Genomic DNA, 26,446 nt, shown 5'->3' on the forward strand with positions numbered 1-26,446 from the left:
GTTGCAGAATCTTACATGTGCTTTTCCACAAAATACCAGTGGTGCACGTAGTGAATCTCACAGTTCCAACTTGCCAACCGTGGGACCGTCAAGTGTTCAGCACTCAAACCGTAACAGAACCACAGTATCTGCTGGTAACATCAATTTTGCGGAATCATTTCACCACTTTTTTAGCCCATCCTTTGCAAGGCCACAGGAGACAAGAAGTCTGACACATAGTCAACGCCTAGAGACGATGGTACAGGAGTATCTCCAAGTAAACATTGAAGCCACGACTGTGTCACTGGACCCTTGCTCTTTTTGGGCTTCCAATCTGGATAAATGGCCGGAGCTAGCCACTTACGCCTTGGAGATCTTGTCATGCCCCGCAGCCAGCGTTCTGTCTGAACGTGTGTTCAGCGCTGCTGGTGGTGTGCTGACAGATAAGCGCACGCGGCTCTCCACTGATAATGTAGACAGACTCACGTTCATAAAGATGAACAAATCATGGATCCGAAACGACTTTTCTACCCCTGTGTCATCCTGGGGAGAGTAAAAGCTTGATGATTGGTTAAAATCACCCTACCAACCGTTTTAAGCTTTCAAATTACTAATCATGTTTATCTGTATCTTGACTGGAAAATAATTTGGGCTTTGTAGCAGTGTGCAGCACTGATCCTATTAGGCCATCTATACTAAAGCTTCAGCAGATTTAAAATGAAAAATAATTTTTAGCTGCATCTAGCCCGGAAAATAATTTTGGGGCTCCGAGATGCGCAAGGCACATAAGTGCCTTCTTGCTGCACTACCTGCAGCATGACCCTCATATTGTCAGAATTCGAAGTAATCATGACTACTGGGTTGCCACACTCTTAGATCCCCCAAACTTTTCGATCAACCTTTTCATTTTAATAAAGACCAAAAAAATGGTCATTTTTGAAATTATAAGCATTAGCAGGTTGTTAGAAACTGAAATCAAACAGTTTTCAACTCAAAACTTTATTCTAGGTGATGTTACATTTTCACATAGGACCCCTTGTTCGAAAGGAGCTTCTGAACTCTCTCGTCCATTGAATTTGTCAGGTTTTGGATGGTTTCTGCTTCAATTGTTTTGCATGAGGACAGAATACCCTCCCAGAGCTGTTGCTTAGATGTGAACTGCCTCCCGCCATCATAGACACTCCTTTTAATGATGCTCCAAAGGTTCTGAATGGGGTAGAGGTCAGGGGAGCATGGGGGTCACACCATAAGTTTGTCCCCTTTTATGCCCATATCAGCCAGAGATGCAGATGTTTTATGTGCAGCATGAGATGGTGCATTATCATGCAGAAAAATGATCTTGCTGTGAAATACACGGTTCTTCTTCTTGAACCATGGCAGGAAGTGCTGTTTGAGAAAATCCACATACATTATGGAGTTCATCTTTAGCGCCTTCAGGGATCCTAAAGGGGCCGACAATCTCTCTCCCCATGATTCCAGCCCAAAACATTACTCCACCTCCTCCTTGTTGGCGCTGTAGCCGTGTTTGCGTGGGGTGTCCATCAACCAGCCATCCTCCACTCCATCCATCTGGACCATCGAGCGCTGCACGGCACTCATCCGTGAACAAAACAGTTTTGAAATCAGTCTTCATGTAATGTTTGGCCCACTGGAGCCGTTTCTGCTTGTGTGAAGTGGATAGAGGAGGTCGACAGGATGGCGCATGCACAGCTGCAAACCTCTGAAGGACCCTGCATCTTGTTGTTCGGGGGACGTTGGAGGCACAAGCAGCTTCAAAAACTTGTCTGCTGCTATGACAAGGCTTTTTTGCCGCTGCTCTTTCAACCTGACGTAATTGCCTGTAGGAAAGAGTCCTCAATTTGCCCTTATCAGCACGCACACGTGTGTACTGTGAATCAGCTACATACTTCTTGATTGCCAAGACACTTCATCCTGATCATCGCACAATGTTGATTGTAGTCATGCCTTGACCTAAACACTCCACAATTTGTTGCTTCTCAGCAGCCGACACATCCTTTTTCTTTCCCATTTTGGCAGAAAATGTAGGCTGCTTAATAATGTGAGAGAGCCTTCTTAAGTAGTCTTGCCTTTCATTGGACACACCTGCCAAACTAATTAGCACAGGTGTCTGCAATTGCTTACAGTGATATAAAGAGCCCTGACACACATCACCATCAATGAGTTTAACTGACAAACAAACAAATTCTTCCCTTATCACTCCTAAACACTTTTTGTATAATAATTTGGAATGCAGTGTACATGTGCTTTTCCACAAAACACCAGTGGTTCACGTAGTGAATCTTACAGTTCTAACTTGCCAACCGTGGTCTGTATGGAGTTGTTCAATAAAGGGCCCAAAATTAAGATAACATAGATGGGAGAGGTCTCTATGAATAGGAATTCCTAAGTATTTGATACCCTGTGAGGGCCAGGCAAAGGGAAAGTTGGACTGGATGGAATCCTATATGGATTTGGGGAGGGAGACATCGAGGGCCTCAGACTTCGCTGCATTGATTTTAAAATTTTACCATGTAACAAAGTGATCTATTTCAGCCATAACAGCATGGATGGATATATGTGATTGAGTGATATATACTAGGACATCATCAGCAAATAGAGAGCACTTGTACTCGGTGCCTCCCACCTCAATCCACCTAATATTGGGGTTATGGCGAATTGATGAGAGCAGGTGCTCCGTCACTAGGATGTATAAGAGAGGGGACAGAGGACATCACTGGCTTGTCCCATTGGTGATTGTGAAAGGTGATGAAAATGTTCTGACGCACCCCCTGGGCCTTGGGACACCCGGAGCCGGACCCTTTTTGGTGGATGCTGGTGGTTGTAGTCTTCGTGGCGGCGACCCAGTTCCGTGGCTCAGGGCGGTCAAACCAGTGGCGGAACTATTTATGTGGTTTTCAAGTTTAAATGTCCGACTACGCCACCCGTGGATTGCGGTCAGAGTGAACCGCCGCTACAGGGCAGACCACTGAGGCTGGTGTTGTGGGTGCAGCAGAGCGTAGCATAACTCCCCACGGGAGGAGTATAGCCTCAGGGCAGTGTATGCGGAGGATGGGGGTGATGGTGCAGGGCAGCAGCAGTAACGACACGGAGTCAGTGATGCAGTTCAGGGCCTTTACTCACAGTTTTTATTATCCAGACCACGTCTGCAGGTAACGGCTGCCCACGTCGTACTGTGCTCACCAGGTGAGGGGCTCAGACAACTCCCAGATAACTTTGGAGCACTTCACAGGACCCCCTTTGTGTGTCCTTTGTCTGGCCTTTCTTACCAACACTTCTGTCCGGCTGCCTCGGGCCTCCTCTTGGTAAACTTGGCGCCAGTTTCCCTGACCCTATGTGGTGCCTTCCTAGCGGGTGTAGCGAGGGGCTGCGCCACATAAAATGTCAGAGCCTCCGGTTTCTAGCTGAGGGTCGTTTCCTGCCTCCACTAGTTCGGGGACCGGTCTCCCCCTTTGGCCTGACGCCTCCACGCAGGTGGATTCGGGCGTGCGGTGGCGACTCGCCCGTCCGCACCCCTGGGATCCCTTCATTCCTCATTCCTGGAGCCTTCTCCGCTCCTCTTCCTTCCTTCTCCCTCTTCCAGGCCTGGGCCTCTGTTACTAGGCCCGCCTCCGGAGCAGAGCTCATGCAGAGCCCCTGCTCCCTGCCACTTCTGCTCAGACTTCTCTGCACTGAACTAAGATGGTGCCCACCTTTTATACTCCCTTCTCAATGCACCCAGGAACTGCTTCCTCCCTGCTCCTGCACTACAGGGTTCCCCTTCCTCAGTGTTCCCTCCCCCCACTCCAGCCAGGGACAGGGACTGTCGTGCCCATCTCAGGGGCATATTGGTCGCCCTGCCCCACGGCAATGTGGTGTAATGCATGCAGTTGTCGGGTCCTGATCCACACTCCATCCTTACCTGAGAGTGAGATATCACACCTCTGGGTGAGGTGCAATACGTCTGTAGCAACCGAGCCCTCAGGGTGCTACAGTTCCATTTATCTTCAGCCTAGGTGACGTATTGCGATACAGGGCCGTGATTTTGGCTATAAAAGGGTCCCCTAGACCCCTACCCCAAGCTTTTTAAGAGAAACATATATGGCGTGCCAGGAGATTCTATGGAATGCTTTCTCAGCATCCAACGAGAGTATCTAATTACAAATTTTTAACTGCATCTAGCCCAGGAAATACTTTGTGCCTAGTAGCAGTGTCTGCTATTGAGCGGATTATCCCGGCTGTTAAGCAAGCTGCACCACCTGTAGTTTAGACACTTAATTTTTTCAAAGGAAATGCTTCGGGACCATGGGATACTTAGTGAAGAGCATCAGGAGGCACCCCAAGGCATAAGGGCTGGGACTGGCAGTAGGATGCCTTGCGGTGGACAGCCGAGCTTGATCCTTATAAAAGCTTTTTAACTGCAGCAGCTTTAGTGGACGCTACTGGAGCTGGAATTACCGCGGCTGCTGGCATGAGACTTGCCCTCCAATAGATCCTTGTAAATGGATTTAAAGTGTATTCATTCAAATTAGAGAGACAATTTAAATTAAAAAGCTTAGAGCTGCCTCCACCACAGGGGGGCTCGCTCGACCCACCAGCGGACAGGCACCAGTATTGGGAGAGGGGGGCTGGCCGTCAGGGTTCACCGCGGCTCTGGCACAAACCCGGCGACACGGAGGTGGCACGGGCAGGAGCGGACTGGCCGTGTCGGCTTCTCACTTTTTTGATTTTAGAAGGGCATGACATGCCTATATCTGTGTCTCCCCCTCCTTTTACTCCTCCACCTCTTTTATTTTCGCATGACTATATGTACTTGTCACTTTTCCATGTGTTAGTTATGTCTTCTGAGCAGTTTGTCAGCTTTTAGACACCTTTGAAGGTGTTTTCTATGTGTTTCTATGTGTTTTTGTTTGCCTGCCATTGGTTTTAACGGTGTTCGAAGGTGTTCGACGAACAGTTCGACGAACAGTTCGGCGAACACACGGGTGTTCGACGAACCGAACCGAACTCGAACACTACGGGGGTGGCTCAACACTACCAGTGACACAGTCGTGGCTTCAATATTTACTTGGAGATACTCCTGTACCATCGTCTCTAGGCGTTAACTATGTGTCAGACTTCTTGTCTCCTGTGGCCTTGCAAAGGATGGGCTAAAAAAGTGGTGAAATGATTCCGCAAAATTGATGTTACCAGCAGATACTGTGGTTCTGTTACGGTTTGAGTGCTGAACACTTGACGGTCCCACGGTTGGCAAGTTGGAACTGTGAGATTCACTACGTGCACCACTGGTATTTTTTGGAAAAGCACATGTAAGATTCTGCAACAGTCTCTGCTGATACTCCTGCATGCGTGCATCCCTTTCTATGGCAGGAATAATTTCTGCAAATTTACTTTTGTACCGGGGATCTAACAGTGTGGCAACCCAGTAGTCAGGATTATTTCTAATTCTCACAATTCGAGGGTCATGTTGCAGGTAGTGCAGCAAGAAGGCACTCATGTGTGTTGCGCATCCAGGAGCACCAAGTCCCTGTTGTGTTGGTGGCGAGGTAACAATCATGCTTCCTTCCTCTGTCCTCTCCCCCCAACCTCGCACAACAGAAATGTGATCAAGGTCTCCCTCATCTGATGAGTCTTCCATCAGTTCGTCCTCCACTTCTTCCTGGGCTCCTGCACCTTCCTCAATAGTTTGGCTGCTACCATGCGCCCTGGTAAAACCATCTCCCCCACCCTCACATGCCTGCCGCCTTGGTGCTGCCGACCTTCTGGACCTTGCAGATGTTAGCCCTTCCGCATACAACTCCTCCTCCTCTACTTCCTCCACCTCCTCTTGTGCCACCACCTGACTCCGAATTCTGTTTAACATGTGCTCCAGCATGTAAATCACCGGAATAGTCATGCTGATAATGGCATTGTCAGCACTAAACATCTTCGTCGCCATTTCAAAACTGTGCAGAAGGGTGCATAGGTCCCTGATCTGAGACCACTCCTCCAGCGTGATTTGCCCCACCTCTGAATCTCGTTGGCCCAGGCTATACGTCAGAACGTATTGCACCAGGGCTTGTCGGTGCTGCCACAGTCGCTGCAACATGTGCAGAGTTGAATTCCACCGGGTAGGCACATCGCATTTTAGCCGGTGAAGTGGCAGGCCCAACGACTTCTGTAGAGATGTAAGTCGCTGAGCTGCGGGATGCGAACGGCGGAAGTGAGCACACAGCGACCGTGCCCTCTGCAGAAGGCCATCTAGTCTGGGATAGTGGGCTAAAAATTGCTGGACAACCAGGTTCAACACGTGAGCCATACAAGGCACGTGTGTGACATTGCCCCGGCGAAGGGCCGCACCCAGGTTTGCAGCATTGTCGCACACGGCCTTCCCTGGTTTCAGGTCCAGTGGAGACAACCATTCATGAAATTGGTTCTCCAGAGCTGACCACAACTCCTCAGCTGTGTGACTCACATTTCCCAGACATTTCAATGTAAAAACCGCCTGATGACGTTGAGCCCTACTGCCAGCATAGTAAGGAGGTGTGCAGGATCCCTTCTGCGCAGTTAGAAAGCTTGTGGCATGACCAGACAGGCTTTGGGTGCAGGTGGAAGACCGAGAGGAGGTTGAGGAGGCAGAAGCAGTGGAGGAACTTTGACATAAAGAGGATTGACGCACAACTCGTGGGGACGGCAAGACTTGGACAGCAGCCCCTTGTCCTGCTGCCACCATAGTTACCCAGTGCCCAGTCAGCGACATGTAACGCCCCTGTCCATGCCTACTCGTCCAAGTGTCTGTGGTGAAATGCACCTTGTCACACACAGAGTTTCTCAAAGAAGCGGTGATGTTGTGTGCGACATGCTGGTGGAGCGCAGGCACTCCTTTCTTTGAGAAGTAGTGCCGACTGGGCATCTGGTACTGGGGCACTGCGACGGACATAAGGTCTCGAAAATCCTCTGTGTCCACCAGGCGGAAAGGCAGCATTTCTGTAGCCAAGAGCTTGCAGATGGTGAAATTCAACCTCTTAGCTTTCTCATGGCTAGGAGGAAATGGTCTTTTACTTGTCCACATCTGAGGGACCGAGGGCTGGCTATTGTGCTTAGACGGGGTTGATAAGGGTGTCCCCGGCAAACTGCCGGTCTGCGAGGAAGATGCAGGCGGACATGTTAGGTTGCCTTGATCCAAAGGTGGTGCTATCGATGTCGGACAGCGCTCAACACCAGCTGGTGTTACCACCTCCAAAGAAAATGATGACCTGCCAATCACGCTGGCTGTTGCGGGTAAAGAGGTGGCAGGTCTGCGCCCCAAAACAGGTGTGACTGCTGTCCCCCCAGTCACAGAGGATGAAGAGGCCGCGGATGCACAAGATATGGCAGACGGTGGTTGGCCCGGCCGGCTAGGCTGCATTGTAGCACACTGAGCTTCCCACTGCAACTTATGCTTCATGTCCATGTGCCGGTTCATGCATGAAGTACTCAAACTATGTATTTTTTGGCCTCTACTTAGCTTTTGCTGACAAATGTTACAGATAACACGAGTTGGGTCATCTTTATCGATCTGAAAAAATGCCCAGGCTATGCAAGGCTTAGCACCCATGCGACCTGAAGAGCCACCACGACTTGTGGTGAGAGGCAGAGTTGTGTTTGAGGATGCAGTTGTTGACGTGCTTCCAGTACTACGTCTCTGTCCAGGAAGGCGCAACCTGACCTCGTCGTCACTAGCATCTTCCTCCACCTCCTCTGCTGACCTCATCTCTTGGCTGACTGTGGGTTGACAGTAAGTGGGATCTCCGACCTCATCATCATCACCCTGTGCGTTATCACACCCGTCGTCCTCAGAGCCAACCTGTTCCTGCCCTGACAAAAAACTAAAGTTGTCGCTCCAATCAGGTATTTGAGTCTTATCATCGTCTTCCTCATTGTCTCCACCAACAGGAGTTACAGTTTGGGAATGAGGGTCTACATTATGGTCAGAACCTTCTGCGTCTGGTCCTGGATCCGACTCATAAAGATTCTGGGCATCAGTGCAGATCATTTCCTCGTCTGGATTCACAGAAGCGCTGGAGTCGACCTCTGATTCCCAGGCTATAGTATGAGTAAACAGCTCTGCAGACTCAACCATCTGTTCTACCTCATACTCAGACGGGCAGCTGGAGATTTGGGAGCTGTGAGGAAGCAAGTGCGATTTGGGTGACACCTTTGAGGACTGGAGTATTTGTGATGTTGAAGTTGATGTGGAGGAGAGCCCACTTAAAGGAGCACTTGATATCCGTTGAAGCACCTGCTGTTTTTGTGCCTCATCTGGAATTTGTAGCGATTGGCGTGGCCGTAAGAAAGGGATCTTATCACATTGTCCGCTAAAAGAAGTAGACATTTTAGTTTGGCTGGAAGATGGTCTTTCTTCTGCAGATGTTACTGTTGCTTTAACACCTACCCCACGGACACAACCTTTTTTCCCCTTCCCAACACGCCTATTCCCCTTTCCACCAGCAGCAGGCCTTTTTCCACTCATTTTGGTGGTTAACTAATTCACAACTCTGGAGTTGTTTGCACAAAAAAACAATGGATGGTAACCGAGCAGAGCTGAGTGGCCAAACTGTGGTATTAGGCCAAAACTATTGGCTGGGTTAGATGCAGAAAAAAATTATTTTGAATTTGCAACCTGATGGAGGTCAGTATAGATGGACTAATACAAATAGTCCCACACACTGCTAAAAGCCCAAATATTTTTTCAGAGGTACTGTAGATGCAGATAAAAATTATTTTTAATTTGCAACCTGATGGAGGTCAGTATAGATGGACTAATAGACCAAGTCCCACACACTGCTAGAAGCCCAAATATTTTTTCAGAGCTAGATGCAGAAAAAAATTATTTTTAATTTGCAACCTGATGGAGGTCAGTATAGATGGACTAATAGACCAAGTCCCACACACCGCTAGAAGCCCAACTATTTTTTCAGAGCTAGATGCAGAAAAAAATTATATTCAATTTGCAACCTGCTGGAGGTCAGTATACAAGGACTAATAGAACAAGTCCCACACACTGCTAGAAGCCCAAATATTTTTTCAGAGCTAAATGAAGAAAAAAATTATTTTTAATTTGCAACCTGATGGAGGTCAGTATAGATGGACTAATAGACCAAGTCCCACACACTGCTAGAAGCCCAAATATTTTTTCAGAGCTAGATGCAGAAAAAAATTATTTTTAATTTGCAACCTGATGGAGGTCAGTATAGATGGACTAATAGACCAAGTCCCACACACCGCTAGAAGCCCAAATATTTTTTCAGAGCTAGATGCAGAAAAAAATTATTTTTAATTTGCAACCTGATGGAGGTCAGTATAGATGGACTAATAGACCAAGTCCCACACACTGCTAGAAGCCCAAATATTTTTTCAGAGGTACTGTAGATGCAGAAAAAAATATATTCAGTTTGCAACCTGATGGAGGTCAGTATAGATGGACTAATACAACAAGTCCCACACACAGCTAGAAGCCCAAATATTTTTTCAGAGGTACTGTAGATGCAGATAAAAATTAGTTTTAATTTGCAACCTGATGGAGGTCAGTATAGATGGACTAATAGAGAAAGTCCGACACACTACTAGAAGGCCAAATATTTTTTCAGAGGTAGATGCAGAAAAAAATATATTCAGTTTGCAACCTGATGGAGGTCAGTATAGATGGATTAATAGAACAAGACCCACACACAGCTAGAAGCCCAATATATTTTCAGAGGTAGATGCAGAAAAAAATATATTCAGTTTGCAACCTGATGGAGGTCAGTATAGATGGACTAATAGAACAAGTCCCACACACTGCTAGAAGCCCAAATATTTTTTCAGAGGTACTGTAGATGCAGATAAAAATTAGTTTTAATTTGCAACCTGATGGAGGTCAGTATAGATGGACTAATAGAGAAAGTCCGACACACTACTAGAAGGCCAAATATTTTTTCAGAGCTAGATGCAGAAAAAAATTATATTCAGTTTGCAACCTGATGGAGGTCAGTATAGATGGATTAATAGAACAAGACCCACACACACCTAGAAGCCCAATATTTTTTCAGAGGTAGATGCAAAAAAAAAATATATTCAGTTTGCAACCTGATGGAGGTCAGTATAGATGGACTAATAGAGAAAGTCCGACACACTACTAGAAGGCCAAATATTTTTTCAGAGCTAGATGCAGAAAAAAATTATATTCAGTTTGCAACCTGATGGAGGTCAGTATAGATGGACTAATAGAGAAAGTCCGACACACTACTAGAAGGCCAAATATTTTTTCAGAGGTAGATGCAGAAAAAAATATATTCAGTTTGCAACCTGATGGAGGTCAGTATAGATGGATTAATAGAACAAGACCCACACACAGCTAGAAGCCCAATATTTTTTCAGAGGTAGATGCAGAAAAAAATATATTCAGTTTGCAACCTGATGGAGGTCAGTATAGATGGACTAATAGAACAAGTCCCACACACTGCTAGAAGCCCAAATATTTTTTCAGAGGTACTGTAGATGCAGATAAAAATTAGTTTTAATTTGCAACCTGATGGAGGTCAGTATAGATGGACTAATAGAGAAAGTCCGACACACTACTAGAAGGCCAAATATTTTTTCAGAGGTAGATGCAGAATAAAATATATTCAGTTTGCAACCTGATGCAGGTCAGTATAGATGGACTAATACAACAAGTCCCACACACAGCTAGAAGCCCAAATATTTTTTCAGAGGTACTGTAGATGCAGATAAAAATTAGTTTTAATTTGCAACCTGATGGAGGTCAGTATAGATGGACTAATAGAGAAAGTCCGACACACTACTAGAAGGCCAAATATTTTTTCAGAGCTAGATGCAGAAAAAAATTATATTCAGTTTGCAACCTGATGGAGGTCAGTATAGATGGATTAATAGAACAAGACCCACACACAGCTAGAAGCCCAATATTTTTTCAGAGGTAGATGCAGAAAAAAATATATTCAGTTTGCAACCTGATGGAGGTCAGTATAGATGGACTAATAGAACAAGTCCCACACACTGCTAGAAGCCCAAATATTTTTTCAGAGGTACTGTAGATGCAGATAAAAATTAGTTTTAATTTGCAACCTGATGGAGGTCAGTATAGATGGACTAATAGAGAAAGTCCGACACACTACTAGAAGGCCAAATATTTTTTCAGAGCTAGATGCAGAAAAAAATTATATTCAGTTTGCAACCTGATGGAGGTCAGTATAGATGGACTAATAGAGAAAGTCCGACACACTACTAGAAGGCCAAATATTTTTTCAGAGGTAGATGCAGAAAAAAATATATTCAGTTTGCAACCTGATGGAGGTCAGTATAGATGGATTAATAGAACAAGACCCACACACAGCTAGAAGCCCAATATTTTTTCAGAGGTAGACGCAGAAAAAAATATATTCAGTTTGCAACCTGATGGAGGTCAGTATAGATGGACTAATAGAACAAGTCCCACACACTGCTAGAAGCACAAATATTTTTTCAGAGGTACTGTAGATGCAGATAAAAATTAGTTTTAATTTGCAACCTGATGGAGGTCAGTATAGATGGACTAATAGAGAAAGTCCGACACACTACTAGAAGGCCAAATATTTTTTCAGAGCTAGATGCAGAAAAAAATTATATTCAGTTTGCAACCTGATGGAGGTCAGTATAGATGGATTAATAGAACAAGACCCACACACAGCTAGAAGCCCAATATTTTTTCAGAGGTAGATGCAGAAAAAAATATATTCAGTTTGCAACCTGATGGAGGTCAGTATAGATGGACTAATAGAACAAGTCCCACACACTGCTAGAAGCCCAAATATTTTTTCAGAGGTACTGTAGATGCAGATAAAAATTAGTTTTAATTTGCAACCTGATGGAGGTCAGTATAGATGGACTAATAGAGAAAGTCCGACACACTACTAGAAGGCCAAATATTTTTTCAGAGCTAGATGCAGAAAAAAATTATATTCATTTTGCAACCTGATGGAGGTCAGTATAGATGGACTAATAGAGAAAGTCCGACACACTACTAGAAGGCCAAATATTTTTTCAGAGGTAGATGCAGAAAAAAATATATTCAGTTTGCAACCTGATGGAGGTCAGTATAGATGGATTAATAGAACAAGACCCACACACAGCTAGAAGCCCAATATTTTTTCAGAGGTAGACGCAGAAAAAAATATATTCAGTTTGCAACCTGATGGAGGTCAGTATAGATGGACTAATAGAACAAGTCCCACACACTGCTAGAAGCCCAAATATTTTTTCAGAGGTACTGTAGATGCAGATAAAAATTAGTTTTAATTTGCAACCTGATGGAGGTCAGTATAGATGGACTAATAGAATGATGCTATGCCCAAAAGATTTTACTTCACTAGGTGCAGTAAAAAAATTGGTATTCTATACACAGGTGGTATATCTTGCAACACAGATAGGCTACTCCACTGACTAACACACTCTGCAATAGGCCAAAAAGGATTAGCTTTGCTAGATTCAGCCAAATGCTGTGAAAAAAACTTGCACAGCACTGGCACAGACCTGCCTGGCAAAAACTGATAGGAACTCATGTAACCTAGTCCTGAAAAGGACTGCAATTACAATTAGTCTTTACTCCCACAACCGATCTATTTAAGAGCACAGACCTCCCTGATAAAAGTCGTAGGAAATGCTGTAACCTAGTCCTTAAAAGGACTGCAATCACAACTATTCCCTACTCCCAAGCTATCTGTATATTTGTGCGAAAATTGGCTTGAAATTAACAAGGTATAGCGCACACAGCAACAGCGGTGCCGTCTAACACGCAGCTGCAGCAGTGAGAAAATGGTGGCAACGGGGAAAATGGCTTGGTCTTATAGGGCAAGGACATGTGACATACACTGCCAATGACACATGCCCTTGCTTGTGTGAAAAAAAGCACTTCGCTCCGTGTGTGCGCTGCTGATAGGCTGACAGATTGCACCTCCCCACTGTAAATGCGGGAAAGAGAAAAAAAAATGGAGATCTTCATTGTTCCTGCAGAGATCCATCCCCTGCCCCTCACCCCACCCCGCTGTACACTCAAACTGCGTATTAACATTAATTTTCATCATTACTGAGAAAAAATCCAGTTATGATTTTGGTGCACGAACAGTTATCGAACATAACCTCGAACAGCTGAATTTTTCTCAAATTGTTCGTGTTCGCCGAACGGCTCGAACACCGCCCAAAACAGCTCGAATTTGAGATTGGCGAACAGTTCGAGTAGAACAACGCTCATCTCTAGTGACTACCTCTTGAAGCTCATCAAGAGAATGCCAAGAGTGTGCAAAGCAGTCATCAAAGCAAAAGGTGGCTACTTTGAAGAACCTTGAATATAAGTTATATTTTTAGTTGTTTCCCTCTTTTTTGTTAAGTATATAATTCCACATGTGTTAATTCATAGTTTTGATGCCTTCAGTGTGAATGTACAATTTTTATAGTCATGAAAATACAGAAAAATCTTTAAATGAGAAGGTGTGTCCAAACTTTTCGTCTGTACTGTATGAACATAATCATGGTTCATAATTAGAGAAAGATATTTCTGCCACTTCTTATGCATGTTTTGCCTTGCCCCAGTTCCACATTTGCTTCCACACTGCTCAATACTGCTGTATAATCTATTTCATGCTACTGGTACTTCTGAGTATGTGAATGATAGAGATAGCAGGATCTCCTATTCTTTATTTGCTGTAACAAAGCAGCTGGCAAAGTCCTGGATGAGAGGTTTGTGACAACAAAGTGGCTATACTTGATGTTGTAGGTCTCAGAGGCGAAGATCCCAGCAGTAATAGGTTGCTGCGGTGTTTTTAATGAGACCGGATTTTGGGTCCGGGTTTTAGGAATGTTCAAAAGAGCTGGGTGGGATTGGCCGCTCCCATATCTCCATTTCCAGGCTTTGATGGTGACTATTTAAGGTAGCTGACCTGCCTCAGTGCTGTCTGTAGTCTAGAGAGGGAAAGACCATTTATGGTGGATAATCTGAGTAGGCCTGTACTACTCAGTGAGTGGTAACTCTCCTCATGTGCTGAGGTACTGTTCCTGGCCTGAGGAAAGAGAACTGTTTGTTTTTGCTTTGGCAGAAGAAAACTGCTTTATTTTTTTGCAAATTTATAAGTGGCAATAAACTTCACACTGGTTTTGAAACCACAAATCTGTGCCTGTATTGTCATCAGCTGCTACCAGAGAGTGTGCACCTCTTTAGTGCCCTATTCTGTATTCTAGTCTGGAGCTTAGTTGACCAAAAATGACAATTAGATTTAGAGCCTGCATAGATGAAAACTGCTAATATATGCATAAATGCAGGATTATAGTGTCATTCCTCATGTACACACTGAAGACAGTTGAAACGATGATTGAAAAAACCCCAGAAAATATAACTTTTTGCCAGTCTAGTAAAGCTTCAAATCAGTGATAAGGCAAGCAATTCTGGCACCCAAGGCATAATGTGACTCCCCACACTCAAGTTTAGTGTAATAGCTGTCTTAAGCTATGTGCCCACGATGCAGAAATGCTCAGGATTTTTTCCTGAGCGTTTCTGCATCTCCCTGGCAGAAACAAACGCATGCGGATTGTAAATGCGGATTGTACATGCGTTTTCCTGCCAGGGACATGCGGATGTGAAGCGTTCTTCACTTGCATTTCCGCATGCGGGTTTTCAAGCACTTTCCAAGCGATTTTAGCATCACTTGGAAAGTGCTTGACAACTCGGTCACACTATATAAATCCATGCAACAAGCATGGATTTATATAGTGTGACCCGAGAGAATGTCAAAAAATAAACCTATACTTACCTTCTGATGGCCCCCGAGACTTGCTGCGCTCCTGTGCTGGCTGCCGGCAGATCGCGGTATGCTGTACTGAAGGACCTGCCGTCACATGACTGTGACGTCACCACAGGTCCTTCAGTCCTGCGCGATCTTTCGGCAAGCATAGAGAAGGAGTCCGGGGGCCGTCGGAAGGTGAATATAATCTTTATTTTTTATTTTATTCTTTTTTTACAGCTTTTAATGGTACCTGGGTGAGTCTCCTGTCCTCCAGACCCGGGTACCATCCGCAGATTAGAACGCGCCAATTACGCAAGTACAGATGCAGTCTTTTGGAATTGGCACGTTCTAATGCAAGTCAATGGCGGCGCAAACGCAGCACTTCCGGAAAATAATTGGTAGTGCTGCGTTTTTTTCCGCAATGATAATCCGCAGTGGAAATTTCCGCAGCATGTGCACAGCACATGCGGATTATCATTGGGGAACATGGCAGGCCTTCTACCATGCGTTTTTTAAGTGTTTCTACAGCATTTTTGCCGCTGCGGAAACGCTTAAAAAACGTATCGTGGGCACACAGCCTTATGTACTTTAATTTGTTACATTGTACATACATAGATTTTTTTTTTTGCTTAAATGAATGTTTACTTTCAGTACATTTGCTACAAGCCATTTGAAATAAATCATCTTGGTTTCTTACTTACAGAGTAGGAAAAGACCTCAAAGTGTCATCTTGTCAGCAAGCACTGTTATTGAGAAAGCAGCAGTTTTGTAGTCTGTTCCTTGAGCCACTGTCAGAATTTTAAATGGAGCGTATCCTCAAATCTCAGGAGAAACGAGATTGTGCAAAAAAATGTAAAAGACATATCACTAAAGACATTCATTTTTGATGCACTTTTTATTCAGTTCAGGGCTATGTCCATCTATATGTCAGGACTAGTGTTGAGCGATACCTTCCGATATCGAGATATATCGGATCGGATTGGATCGGACTGATACCCAAAAAATATCGGATATCGCCGATTCCGATACCGGAAACCAATGCAAGTCAATGGGACACAAATATCGGAATGAAAATAAACCCTTTCTTTCCTTGTAGGCTAATTCTACATGAAGGAAAACAACTAAGAATAATGTAGAATGTATTACATGAAAAGCCAGCAATTCAGCAGCGGCATACACCGGTACCAGACAATTTAGAACAGAAAGAATAGAGCATCACACATAGATTAGATAGATAGAAACATGTCAGTCACATATATAATAAGTACAGTGATAGTGCTGATTACTGTACTTGTCATTTAGTGTTAAAGGATTTATTGAAAAAAATAATAGTGTTTTCATGCACCGTCTCTTTAAAAAAGCCGGCCGGCAATTCAGCATCGGTACCCGACAATTTAGAATAGAAAGAATAGAGCATCACACATAGATTAGATACATAGAAACATGTCAGTCACATATGTAAGAAGTATAGTGATAGTGTTGATTACTGTACTTGTCATTTAGTGTTAAAATAAAGGATTTATTAAAAAAAAATTTGGCGTGGGGTTCCCCGTAATTTTAGTCTCTAGCGGAGGTTAAGCAGACGGCTGGGGCAGATGTTTAAAGTCTGGGAAGGGGGTAATACCCACGGAGCTTCCCAGGCTACTAATATCAGCCCCCAGCTGAATACCTAGCCTTTACTAGCTATTAAAATGGGGTACCCCCCAAAAACTGACGTGTGGTCCCCCCTATTTTAATAACTAGCAAAGGCTAGGCAGACAGCTGTGGGCTGATATTAATAGCCCAGGAAGGGTGCCATGAATATTGGCCCCCTCCCAGGCTAGAAACCATAGGATGCGCCAATTCTGGCACTTCCCACTGTTCTGTAGTGGTGGCAGTGGGGTAATAGGGCTGAGGTTGATGTCAGCTTATAATGCCAGCTAACATCAAGCCCAGGTTAGTAATGGAGAGGCGTCTATAAGACACCCCCATTACTAACCCCATAGTCAAAGTTAAAAAGAAAAACACAAACACCCAGAATAAAGTCCTTTAATTGAAATAAGCACACAATTCTCTATTGTTTTAAATTAAACCATACTTACCATCACGCCCATTCGAGCTGAAGCCAATGTCTTCTGCAATAAAAGTAAAATAATAAAGCAACCTCATCCTTACCTTTCCATGGTTCCCACGATGGCTCTAGCTCTGCTACATTCACATGACAGGCTGGATCGCAGCCAAAAGCTGCCATCCAGCTTGCCATGCCGCAGACACTGAGAAGCGCAGGCATGCTTGCGCTCCTCGGTGTCTGGCTGTGACGGCATAAAGATGAGCCGAGGTCATGTCCAATGAACTCAGCTCACCTCATGCATGTCACTGACAGCGTGGGAAAATTCTCCTGCGCTTGCAGTGAGCGTGAGAGAATTCTCCTGCTGAAGCGCTGAGCTGTAGCAGAGACGAGAGAGCTTGTAAGGGAACTCTTACATGATGTCTCAAAGATGGAGAGAGACTGCCATCTGTTGGGCAAACACAGTCAAGCAGAACAAAGATATGCAAGGGAAGATGAAGGGAGAGCAGATTTAGACGCTGGACCCGATCAGGTGACTTCCAGGAAGGAGTTCCGGGAGTAAGAGGCCAGCGCGCCAAACCTGAGGAGTCTTTGGCGCCAAGCAGCAGAAAGGAGCAGACGTGTTCTCTGCATGCGGAGATGCCCCGCGTGACAGGCCTAAGCCAGAGGCCTGTGAGATGCCACAGCCGGGCACTGGTAGAAGAGCTCCGGATCCCTCACAGATGTGACCCGCGTGCTGTGCCTGCTGAGGAGACTCGGAACCTGCTTGCGGTGCTGAGTGAGTTCGCAGAACCCAACGTCGCCCGCCGACAGACGAGGTCTGGACCCCCCTACCCAAGGCTCGGGAGATTGCCTCCAACGGCCAAGCAGAGAGGACTTGAGAGACGGCTGCCCCAGGAAAGTCACGCCAGCGAAAGCAGAGGAGCTGCATACGTGAACAGGGCCGTCACTTCTACTGTTCACTTACGGTACCGGGGCCAATTGGGTTTAGGTACTCAGGTTGGGAGGGGAACGGTTGGGGTTAAAGAACTTCAACGTGATCGAATTGAATTTGTCCGGAAAAGACTTTCGGCCTAGCGGGAATAACCGGTGACCCCCGCTAGTGCCATATTCACAGCTAAGGAACTCACCTGGTGTCCCCCATTATCGAGGGCACCACATTACCTTGAGAGACTTCGCATTTTGATAATACTTCAAATTACTGTTTATTACCCTTGTTGCAATCCCTTGTTCAGCATACCTGTTATATATATATATATAAACTGTTTATATTTAACTCTTACTGTTCTCGCCTTGTGTCTCTGTGCGTTGCATTCCGGCACCTGCATTACAGAGCGCAGGAGAATTTTCCCACGCTGTCAGTGACGTGCATGAGGTGAGCTCATGTCCAATGAATTCAGCTCACGTCATGCACGTCACTGACAGCGTGGGAGAATTCTCCTGCCCTCAGCGCTTGAGCAGGAGAATTCTCCCACACTGGGATGGCATTGAGATGACAGGTTGGATCGCAGCTGAACGCTGCCATCCAGCTTGTCATCATTCAGAGACACTGCAGAGCGCAAGCATGCCTGCACTCTGCAGTGTCTATGAAGGATGGCATGCTGGATGGCAGCTCTCAGCTGCGATCCAGCCTGTCATCTCAATGCCATCCCAGTGTGGGAGAATTCTCCTGCTGAAGCACTGAGCGCAGGAGAATTTTCCCACGCTGTCAGTGACGTGCATGAGGTGAGCTGAGTTCATTGGACATGACTTCGGCTACTCTGGATGCCGTCACAGCCAGACACTGCAGAGCGCAAGCATGCCTGCACTTTTCAGTGTCTGCGGCATGGCAAGCTGGATGGCAGCTTTCGGCTGCGATCCAGCCTGTCATTTCAGTGTAGCTGAGCTGGAGCCGTCGTGGGTACCATGGAAAGGTAAGGATGAGGTTGCTTTATTATTTTACTTTTATTGCAGAAGACATTGGCTTCAGCTGAAATGGGCGTGATGATAAGTATGGTTTAATTTAGAACATTAAAAAATTGTGTGTTTATTTCAATTAAAGGACTTTATTCTGGGTGTTGTGTTTTTTTAAATACTTTACTAGAAATTCATGGCGGTCATGTCTAATATTGGCGTGACCCCATGAATTTCGGGCTTAGGGCCAGCTGATAATGCCAAGCTGGCCCTAACTCCTTTATTACCCAGTGAGCCACCGCACCAGGGCCCTGGATAAGTTGGGTACAGCGCCAGAAGATTGCGCTTCTATGAACACACCATTTTTTGGGGTGGCTGCGGACTGCAATTTGCAGCGGGGGGGGCCAGAAAGCTTGGGCCTCCCTGCACTGCAGATTCCAGCCCCCAGCTGCCTAGTTGTTCCTGGCTTGACACAAAAATAGGGCGAAGCCCCACATATTTTATTTTTTAATTATTTCATGAAATTCATGAAATAATTAAAAAAAAAGGGCTTTCCTATATTGTCGTGTCCGGCCAGGTACAAATAGACAGCTGGTGGTTGGGGGCAGCCCGCTCCTGCCTGCTGTACCTGGCTGGACACAAAAAGAGGGCGAAGCCCCACGTATTTTTTTTTTAATTATTTCATGCAATTCATGAAATAATAATAATAAAAAAAAAGGTTACCTATATTGTTGTGTCCAGTCAGGTACAAATAGGCATCTGGTAGTTGGGGGCAGCCCGTTCCTGGATGCTGTACCTGGCTGGCATACAAAAATATGGCGAAGCCCACGTCAATATTTTTCGGAAAAATTAATTAAAAACTAAATAATAATTTAGGGACTGCATCTTTATTAACCCCTCAAGTGTCATTTAGTGTTAAAATAAAGGATTTATTAAAAAAAAATTGGCGTGGGATCCCCCATAATTTTCATCTCTAGCGAAGGTTAAGCAGACAGCTGGGGCAGATGTTTGAAGCCTGGGAAGGGGGTAATACCCACAGAGCTTCCCAGGCTACTAATATCAGCCATCAGCTGAATACCTAGCTTTTACTAGCTATTAAAATGGGGGACCCCCCAAAAAATGACGTGGGGTCCCCTTATTTTAATAGCTAGCAAAGGCTAGGCAGACAGCTGGGGGCTCATATTAATAGCCCAGGAAGGGTGCCATGAATATTGGCCCCCTCCCAGGCTAGAAACAGCAGCCCTCAGCCGCCCCAGATTTGGCACATCCTATTTGTGCGCCAAATCTGGCGCTTAGCCTTGCTCCTCCACGCTGCCCTGGTGCGGTGGCAGGGAGTAATAGTGGTGGGGTTCATGTCAGCGCCAGCTGCCATGAAGCCCAGGTTAGTAATGATGGGCGTCTATAAGACACCCCCATTACTAACCTACAAAGTGTTAAAAAGAAAAAACACACACTACACCTAGAAAAAAATAATTTATTTGAAATAAAACACTCAATTTTATTTAATTCTTAGTTTACTATAGAAAAAAAATAGTTACCTGTCCACGTTCCTGCGCTGATCTCCCATGCACAGCTGTCACATCTGGAGATGTGACAGCTGTCATTGCTGCTGTAAGCTCACACTGCCGGGAACACGTCCGCTCCTGGCAGCGTGAGCCCCTGACTGAGGTCACCGGAGTGCATTCAGTCAGCGCCGCTCCCGTGACCTCCTTTGCGGCCCTGCTGTACCGTGGGAATTTCTCACGGTCAGCGGGGCCGTAAAGGAGGTCACTGGAGCAGCGCTGCCTGAACTCCAGCGAACCCGCTTATGCAATGACGGGGCTGCTTTACGGCCCCGTCATTGTGGTGGCGGCAGTGGTTTAGAGCGGTCACATTTTATGTGGCTGCTCTAAACTCGAGATCATCGTGGGACACTCGATTTGGACTACTACGGAGGGGTAAGGATAAAATTGTGGTTTATTATTTTATATTTTATTGCAGGAGATCGATGGCTTCGGGGATTTAGGTGTCTAGGTGAGTATAGGTGTATTTTTTTATTTTTTACTTTATTTTAGGTGGCGATCGGTGGGGACAGGTAGTGTATAAACTAATTTATTTTAGGTAACCACTGGCCACCAATGAAATGTATTTAAAATTTATTGGGGACCAAAAACAAAACAAAAAAATATGGGGGCCTAAAAAAATAAAACATGTATAGGGGCAAAAATATAAACCTATGGGGGCCAAAATAACATATGGGGCAGTTTAAAGGACACAGTAGGGCAATTTAAATAGCAGGCTCAGGCTGATGGGAACTACTACTCCCATCGAGCTGATCCTGCTGGCACGAGTGGACGGGGGACAGATATAGGCCGATGGGAGTAGTAGTGTCACATCGGCCTATGTGTGCCTGCACGCAGACACCTGCAGACATCGCGCAGACACTGGCAGACACCCGCAAACACCCGCAGACACCGGCAGACACCGCGCACACCAATCATACATCATACCACATACATCAGGGAGCGGGGAGCACAGCACAGAACGGGAAAGTCAGCGGTGAAGTCTTTTCGCTGCCGGCTTCCCTGCCCGGGTCCTTTGCTCCCCACTCCTTAGTGCTGCGCTCCCCGCCCGGTCCTAACTTAGGATCGGGATGGGAGGTGGCGGGGGGAGCGGAGGATCGGGACGGGAGGCTGCGGGGAAGCAGTATGGGGCTGTGTGATTCTTTAAAAGCCGGCGGCTTTTTACAGCCTGCCGCTTTTAAACAATCAGGAGAATTCTCTCATGCTGGGATGGCATTCTGATGACAGGCTGGATCGCAGCTGAGCGCTGCCATCCAGCTTGTCATCCTTCAGAGACACTGCAGATCGCAGGCATTATGGGAACTTCCGATTCCGGTATCCGATATTCTAAAAGCATCGGAACTCAATATCGGAACTCCGATACCGCGAATATCGGTCGATACCCGATATTTCAGTATCAGAATGCTCAACACTAGTCAGGACCTCTTGTCTGTAGTTCCTTCACATTTCAAAACTAGTGCAGCACTCTTATTGCCTCTCCATTAGGGATGCATTATACAATTGATATTCCATTATAACTCATGATGCCAATGTGATAAGAGCCTTAATGGACCAGCTAGATGAATTGGGTAAGGAAGAAACATCCATACTGAAAATCCTTATAACATAACATACAGAATGAATGATGATTACAAGAGGTAGTTTTCTGGTTAAACAAATCTAATCGCTGAGACAGGCCACATACGTAAAGGTATTGATATATATATTTGGCTTAATCAAGAAAAAAAATATGTTTTCAAAGTAACACTGTTTTGTTCAACATAATCACCTTTGAGCCCTATACATTTAATGCATGAATCAAAAAGTAATTCTAATCTTTAAAAAACAATAGTTATTCTGTTCTGCAAACCATGACTCTACAGCATCAATTAGCATCTTGTTTGTTGTAAATATTAGTCAATTTAATTTATTTTTTTTTAGTTTTAGAAACAGGTAATATTTAGATGGGGCCAAATCAGGAGAATATGGCGAATGATCAATAATTGCAAAGCTGATTTCATTGAGGTTTTGCAGGCAATACAAGACTTATGGGTGGGCACCTTATCTTGCAAAGGCAAGATGACTTTGGAAAATTTTTGCTGACATGGTTAACTTTTTATTTAATCACAATTTCAAAATGGCATACCCTTTTCTACTAATACTTGTATGTATATGTGTCAAAGATCATTTCTGTTTGCATAGCAACATGATTTTTTTTGACTGATAATATTCAAGACCAAAATTTAATTAATATATATATGTGGCTATATATACTGTATATAATTACAGGCAAATGTGTAGAAATGCTACAAAGAAAGACTATTTTCAGAAATAGAAGTTTTAATATTTTATTTTTACCAATTACCAAAATGGAAAGTGAATGAACAAAAAAGAAATCTAAATCAAATCCATATTTTGTGTGACCACCAATTGTCTTCAAAACAACATCAATTGTGCAAAGTCAAGGATTGTGTAGGATTATAGTCCGGTGTATGAGTAACCAGTTATACCAAACAGGTGATAATGATACTCATTTTCATATGTAGGTTGAACACAGTCTTTGACTGAAACAGAATCAGCTACGTAGGAGTCAAACTCTGCTACAAATATAAGATTGTGCAAGTCATACACCACGGAAAGACTGAGCACCACAACAAAACTAAAGATATTCATTATTACTATTAGTATTATTGATTTTTAGAGCACCATTGATTCCATGGTGCTGTACATGAGAAGGTGTTTTATATAAGATACAATTGTAAAATACGGTAAACAAACTAATAATGGAAGACTGGTACAGAAAGCAGACCGCCCTGCCCTTGCAGGCTTATAGACAACAGGATAATGGGGAAGGAGGCAGCTGGGTAGGGGATTGCGGCAGTTCCGGTGGGGGTGACTGGTGGTAGGGGGTCATTGCAAGCTGTAAGATTTCTTGAAGAGGTGGGTTTTCACCTTAGATGTGAGGTGGAAGGAAAGGTCAGCATTGACATGCTGTTTGAGGAGTTTGGAGGCGAACGGGAGCAGCGATATGGGATGATTGCTAAACGTAAAGATCAGGTCAAGGGAAGGCTTTTTAAGGATAGGTGTGATTGTGGCATGTTTGAAAGAAGAAGGGAAGGTACCAAAAGTTAACAATAGGTTGAAGAGATGGGTTAAGGCTGGGACAAGCATGGTGAGGTTGGGGAGGAGCTGGGATGGCATGGAGTCAAGTGCACAAGTGGTGAAGTGGGATTTGGAGAGGAGATGAGAAAGATCTCCTTCAGTGATGGTGTGGAAGAATGTTATGTGGGAGGGGCAGTGGTGTATTATACACAGAGGTTGTGGTGGTTGTGCAGTAAAGTCTTGTCTTGTTTGGTCAATCGTAATTTTGAAATATGCGGCAAAGTCTTCTGCAGAGATGAGGGAGGTCGTAGGGGGTGGTGGTGGGCGGAGGAGGGAGTTAAAAGTGTTGAATAACTTTTTGTGGTTATGGGATGAATAAGCTATGAGGGTTGTGAAATAGAGCTGTTAAAGGGGTTGTCCACTACTATTTAAAATGCCTCTAATGTATTTAAACTGTGGAGAGAAGATTTTTATAATTACCTTGCGTTGTATTTATTGCCTGTGAGCGGCGCTATCGCTGACCGCTCACAGGCATCACATGACCCCCGGCTGTAGCCAGCTGTGGATTTCGCTGATGTCACGTCAAGTCAGGCGTGACTCAGTAACACACGCTCCGCGGTGGATGCTGGGCTTTGGGCGGGGTTTCCCTGCATGTCACAGTCCAGCATTCACCGCGCTCTTTGCCTCTCTTGCATTCATTGGGAAAGTGCGCGGTGGATGTTGGGCTGTGACGCATGGGGAAACCCCACCCAAAGCCCAACATCCACCACGGGGAGCGCATCACTGAGTCACACCTGACTTGACGTGACATCAGCGGAAGCCAGAGCCGGCTGCAGTTGGGGGTCACATGATGCCTGTGAGCGGCCACTTATAACACAAGTAAACAGAAAATGCAATTTTTAAATAAAGGTCTTTATTATTAAGGGGAAAATAAATCCAAACCTACAGGGCCCTGTGTGAAAAAGTGTTTGCAGACGGTGTAGTCGGCGAAGGAAACAGTGCAACAAATTAAAAACGCATCGGAGGATGTCCAGCAGTGTCATCAGCTTCCAACCATTGGAAAAGAAACAAATATACTGTAAATAATGACAGAATCCATGTATATTTTGCTTATTCTCTGGTTGCAGTTAGTTATTGTACACACATCAGTACAATACTTTGATGATTATAGCATGGAAGAAAACAGTTCAAGCATCACAGTTCTCCATAGTAATTAAAACTAATTGACTCAGCATGGATAAAAGTGAGGACTTAAGATACAATCCTACATACTTATCACACCTATTTTGGTAATCTAATTTTGTTTTGCAGAATGACAAATCCCCGGGGCGTTCAGCTAGTCGATCAAGCAACATTTCAAAGGTACGTGAAAAATGTTACCTATTCTTACGCTTGATAGCGTACACTGAGGTGCCAAGCATTAGGCTACATTATTTATTGCACATTATATGCACATACTGGATTTCACCTGTCGGCTTCAGTTTAACATTTCTTTTCTGACTTTAATTAGAATGATACACTGCCAATCCAATTTGCACATGTCAAGATTTTAACAAGGCATATTGCTTTCATGTTATTCAAACCATCTACCCCAGACAATGGAACAAATGTGAAGACTGGATAAATGTTTCATTTCTTTGTTCTTATTTGAGATTCATGAGATGCAACTAGTGACAAATGTTTATAAATAAATGAATTTATGTAAAATATTTTACATATACATGGTCACACATTGCAAGGATATGCAATGTGTAATCTGTAATGAAATAAGATAATGTCAGAAAAATAATAGGCGGATTAAAGGGGTTGTCTCAATATTATTAATGGGTAAAGGGGTTATCTGGGACTATTCTTTTTTTTTCTTAAGTGCCTAAAAACTAACGGGCAGGTAGTTGATAGCTACCTTCCTGTTAAGCCCGCTCCTAATGATGATTCAATAGGTTCCCCTGACGTCACATCAACAGAGCAGCGGCTTCTCTTCCGTTCTGCTCTATTGACTGGGCATGGCTGCCGACATCATGCTGATTCATAACCGGCTCCCCGCTGCCAAACTGTGGGAAGCTGTCAATCAGCATGATGCTGGCACTCACGCCCAATAGACAGAGCAGCCTGGAGGAGGAAGAGATGCATGGAGCGGCTGAATCGCCTGTAGGTGCAGTCTGTGACCGCTGTGAGCTGGCGCCGGGTAGAACATGCAGGTAGTTAGCAACTACCTATATACCTATTATAGGATACAATGGGAGTAGCTATAATTCACATGAGGATTTTTTAGTTTGTTTAGTTAACAACTACCTGCCTGTAAGTTTTTTACAGTAAAAAAATAGTCCTGGAAAACACCTTTAGGCTATGTGCACACGATGCAGAAATGCTCAGGATTTTTTCCTGAGCGTTTCTGCATCTCCCTGAACGAAAAAAACGCATGCGGATTGTACATGCGTTTTCCTGCCAGGGACATGTGGAAATGGAGCGGTTACCCACTGACATTTCCGCATGCGGATTGACAAGCGCTTTCCAAGCGATTAGCATCACTTGGAAAGTGCTTGTGACAACTAGGTCACACTATATAAATCCATGCAAACCGCATGGATTTATATAGTGTGACCCGAGAGAGTGGTAAAAATAAAAAATAATGTATACTTACCCTCCGATGGCCCCCGGTGTCCTGCTCACTCCGTTCTCCCTTGCCGGCAACATTGAATTGAAAGACCTGCCGACGTCAGCGTCACATGACCCGTCACATGACTCTGACGTCACCGCAGGTCCTTCAACTCACTGCAAAGTGCCGGGAACTAAGCAGGAGCGGTGCGCGGGCCGACAGAAGGTAAGTATACATTTATTTTTTATTTTATTCTTTTTTTTACAGATTTTTTAATGGTACCTGGGTGTGGATGAGACTCTCCTCTCCTCCACACCCGGGTACCATCCGCACATTAGAACGCATGGATTACGCATCTACATATACAGTGATGAATAATCCATGCGGTCTAATGCAAGTCAATGGTGGCGAAAACGCTGCGTTTCCGCAAAATTAATGGACATGCTGCGGATTTTTGAGCGCAGCATAAACGCTGCGGAAAAATCCGCAGCATGGGCACAGCACATGCGGATTACCATTG

The 26,446-nt window shown here is 44.8% G+C and overlaps 1 protein-coding gene across 2 annotated transcripts in view; it reads left to right on the plus strand.

The window, feature by feature from the left end:
- The window catches only part of MARCHF1 (membrane associated ring-CH-type finger 1), a 605,757-nt gene that overhangs the window by 176,844 nt on the left and 402,467 nt on the right, over positions 1–26,446 (plus strand). For both annotated transcript variants that reach the window (XM_073644432.1, XM_073644443.1), the window contains exon 3: positions 24,642–24,692. In XM_073644432.1, the coding sequence (XP_073500533.1) occupies positions 24,642–24,692 (51 nt within the window). The remainder of the gene's footprint in view (positions 1–24,641; positions 24,693–26,446) is intronic.

Source organism: Phyllobates terribilis, unplaced genomic scaffold, assembly GCF_046119375.1.
Source record: "Phyllobates terribilis strain yellow unplaced genomic scaffold, ASM4611937v1 Scaffold_1__5_contigs__length_1240528914, whole genome shotgun sequence".
In the NCBI taxonomy this organism is placed as follows: Eukaryota; Metazoa; Chordata; class Amphibia; order Anura; family Dendrobatidae; genus Phyllobates; species Phyllobates terribilis.